The sequence below is a fragment of the Octopus bimaculoides genome, chromosome 18, assembly GCF_001194135.2.
Source record: "Octopus bimaculoides isolate UCB-OBI-ISO-001 chromosome 18, ASM119413v2, whole genome shotgun sequence".
Lineage (NCBI taxonomy): Eukaryota > Metazoa > Mollusca > Cephalopoda > Octopoda > Octopodidae > Octopus > Octopus bimaculoides.
The window spans coordinates 3,516,460-3,520,319 of NC_068998.1; the positions used below are offsets into that span (position 1 = coordinate 3,516,460).

The window sequence follows — 3,860 nt, forward strand, 5'->3', positions numbered from 1 at the left end:
AAAAAAAAAAAAAAAAAAAAAACCTGGTCAGCGGCTAGAGAGAAAACGCTCGTGTCATAGTAGTTGATGGTTCAATTTCCAGGCTGTATGGTATTTTTTCTCCGGGGTAAGAAAACTGTTGCAGTTGGTTGTTCCATTTCCTCGTCTCTTGTGTTGTTTTTTGGGGGTTTTTTTTCGTCGTCTCTTCATTTTTTTTTACGAGTTGTTAGAGAGATAATTCCGTTATCACGTCGGGGGTCACCAGTTATAAGAATTGGATGCGTTATGACGGCTCGGCCGTCTCTCCCCAGTTCTTATATTAATCATTAAAATCCAGAAATACAACAACACGAGGGGTAACGACAGGTCACTAGTTTATTCTAGGTTGGTGTAGAGCCGTTTCGTTCCTTGGTGAATAGGCATGCCGCTAGAATACCAAAGAAGCTTCGACCACATGTCGGGGTCGAGTTGTCAGAGAGCCTGGAAGACGTCCTGTCACGACGGTTCCTGGATGGAAAAGAGAGGGAACGCTATTGCTTTTTCTCCACCTGTTGCATTGCGCATGCGTACTCGGGTACTTCCGCTGACGGCAAATCCCTTGCACATGCGCAATGGCACTTCCCAAGATGGCGGCCACACGCGCCGCTACAAAAGGATGACAGAATAAATACCATGCTTTAAAAAATAAGTACTCGGGTTGTTTCACTAAACAAAAAATTCTTCAAGTCGGTGCCCCAGCATGGCCGCAGTCTAATGCCTGAAACAAATAAAAGATAAAACATACGTACATTTAGACACACACAGATAGATAGATAGATAGATAGGGGGAAAGAGAGGGGGAGACAGAGACAGACAGATAGATAGATAGAGAGAGAGAAAGACAGACAGATAGATAGATGTATAGATAGATAGATAGATAGATAAATAGATAGATAGGTAGATAGATAAATAGATAGATAGGTAGATAGATAGATAGATAGATGGATAGATAGATAGATAGATGAAGAGACTTAAAAAAAAACATTTGGGGCAACTAGGGGTGGGTAACTCAAAAGTAACCGACAGCGTTGCGCCGCCGAACGAGGGCGCTAGTTGTCACAAACAGGAAGTTTACATACTTCAACAGATGCCAAGTGATTTCTGCTTCACTTTGTTTACATCTCGATCCTTTTGTCTCTCCGTTCCTCTCTTGTTTACATAACAAGCGACATTGTTCTTTGTTGAAGGCACTCATTAAAGAATGACTGCTTACAGGAAACTAAATTCCTCCGTTAAACCCAACCGACGTTATGGCTTTAAAAGACGCTGTCTCTCCCTTTTTGGCCGATTCATATTTCTGTCGGTCATCGCAATAACGTTGTTGCTGACCATCGGCCTTCTCTACATCTACGCCACATATCCACCTCACGCTTCTTGCACAATCAAATGGTGAGTAACTCTTCTGTTCACTTCTTTCTTCATTTATTTACTGTTTCTTCCGTCTCATTCTCGGTTCAAATCCTGCCGAGGTCATCTTCGCCCTTCCAGGGTCCATCAAATAAAGCACCAGATATAATCAACCAGTTCCCCCCACTCTCTCCGCTTATCCGTCTTAAATAGCATCGTAGTTCGCTAAACTACCCATCGTAGGGCAAAGCAACGCACTGGGGTCCCAACATACGCAGTGACACCCCGTATAGATTAGATCGTGGCCACTAAACTCGTGGGGTCCTTCGGGGCTACTTCCCCGTCTGATTATGTCTTAACTTGGCCCTGTCTCTCAGCTTAAAATTGTTAGTCTTTATACCTAATTAAAAATTGTTATTTGATGCTGTTTTACTATATTAAATTCTCTTCCATCAAAGCTTCCCCGATTTCCATTGTTTGTTCGCTTCTCCCTCATTTCGAACTCCCTCCCCCAATCCGCGAGTACCAGATCACACCCTTTGTTAAGGAAAAGACAAGAGCTCGATTCCGTATAATGGTTTTTATTCTATCAAGGTGTTAGATTTGAAAAGTTAATTTTATTCAACGTGAGTAATTTACCTGATCCCTGTTTTCACCAACACCTTTACCAGTTTAGCCCCTGAGAAACACTACCTTAGCATGCATTCCACTTCATATCGAGACAGACCTGGGCCTATTACTGGATAATATTTAAGAATTTGATGATATCGATAATTCATTCATACACTTAAGAATACTCACAATCATGTTCTCTGTCCCTCTCTTTCTCTCTCTCTCTCCGTGCGCGTGTATATATAAATATATATATAGAGAGAGTGAGAGATCAGTAAAACTAGGCACTTGTATAATGAGTGCGTATGTTAATCAAATTCATATTACTCGCTTGGTAAGATTGGTTGTAATGCATCTATAACACAGTAATAATTACCACGATGTGTGTGTGTGTGTGTATGAAGTCTCCTGATGAACCTGTATACACAAAAATTACGATGTTTCTAGGTTTTTCTCACAAAAAATAAAAAAACTTTATAATTGGACTTCCCAGAATAAGCATCTCTCTTATTTAGTTTCAGCATCCGTTTTATATACAAAACTTTGTTGCATACACAAAGCTTTGTGCGTGTGTATATAAATATATATAATAAGTAGATGGAACGTAACGCTATATATATATATACAGCTATATATACATACATACATACATCTATATATATATATATATATATATATATAAATATATATATATGTATGTATGTATGTATATATATATATGATAGTGGTGTGAAGAAAAATACCCTGAAAATTATATTTTGATTTTCTTAAAGAATGGTATCACATGTTTTGGAACTAAATTTTGATCTGGTTATTGTATTGTTGTGGAATTTGAACCCCATGTGTGTATATATATGTATATATTTGTTTGTTTATGTGGGTTTGTATCTGTATGTATATATTATGATTGCATCATTATTGTGTGTTTATATATGTGTGTGTGTCTTTACGTATGTATATGTGTTAGTTTTTCTTGTCAGTAAACCTTCCAGTTACCCCCATACCTTCAAAGCTTTGTAAAATAAGAAATCCCTTGAAAAAAAAAAAAAAAACTGGTGATGGTTAGCAGCATTTTGCTGTAAAACAATGCCTTCGCTATCATATTCGTCCAACCCATGCAAATATGGAAAAACGAACGAACAAATACTTGCAGAAATAAAGGTTTTGCTATTGTTTTTATTATTAATTTTGGCTGTGTTCTCCATTAATACCCTCACAGCATTTTATGTAAGAGTACATTATCATTCTCATTAAGTCCCTTTGGCAAACCCCCCACCCACCCTATCTTCAAAATCTTAAACATGTGACTCGATTCTATGTCACATTGTAGAACTTGGGATGGGCACCAGACATTTTGGAATGTTAGCAAAATTCTTTATGACCTACATTGACTGATTTATGCAATCTATGGAACAGGGTGTTTTTTTTTATTCTGGCATAGTGTATCTGGGACTGTATTAACCAATGTGTTAATACAGGTTATTGAACAAGAATTTGCTGGACCTTCTTTCTCAGTCTACAAGTGACTCCCACCATATATGTATGTGTATATATATGTATATATATATATAGAACCATCATGGCATCTGATGTGGCATTTTAAACCAGACAATGTTTTCCAAAGACTACCGCATAGATTGCACATTCCGATTTGGATCACCAAAAGCTGCAGTTAAGCTCTGATCTTTATGGAGCTTTATATATATATATATATATATATATATATAACAATTAGAAAATGGAGGATAATATGCTGAACCCAACTATTTGCAGACGGTGTATCCCGTTGAATTCATTAATTTAATTCATAGCAAAAGTGACAGAAAAAGAAAGAAAGAACCAAAGCACAGGTGTCCATGGCAGACTATGTTATTTTGCCAACA

At 37.6% G+C, this 3,860-nt stretch overlaps 1 protein-coding gene across 1 annotated transcript in view; it reads left to right on the forward strand.

Annotated features, from left to right (window-relative positions):
• The first annotated feature begins 1,063 nt into the window (after window positions 1-1,063).
• The window catches only part of LOC106872845 (uncharacterized), a 9,639-nt gene continuing 6,842 nt past the window's right edge, over window positions 1,064-3,860 (forward strand). Inside the window, exon 1 of the mRNA XM_014919981.2 lies at window positions 1,064-1,407. Within this exon, the coding sequence (XP_014775467.1) occupies window positions 1,220-1,407 (188 nt within the window). The 5' untranslated portion in view covers window positions 1,064-1,219. The remainder of the gene's footprint in view (window positions 1,408-3,860) is intronic.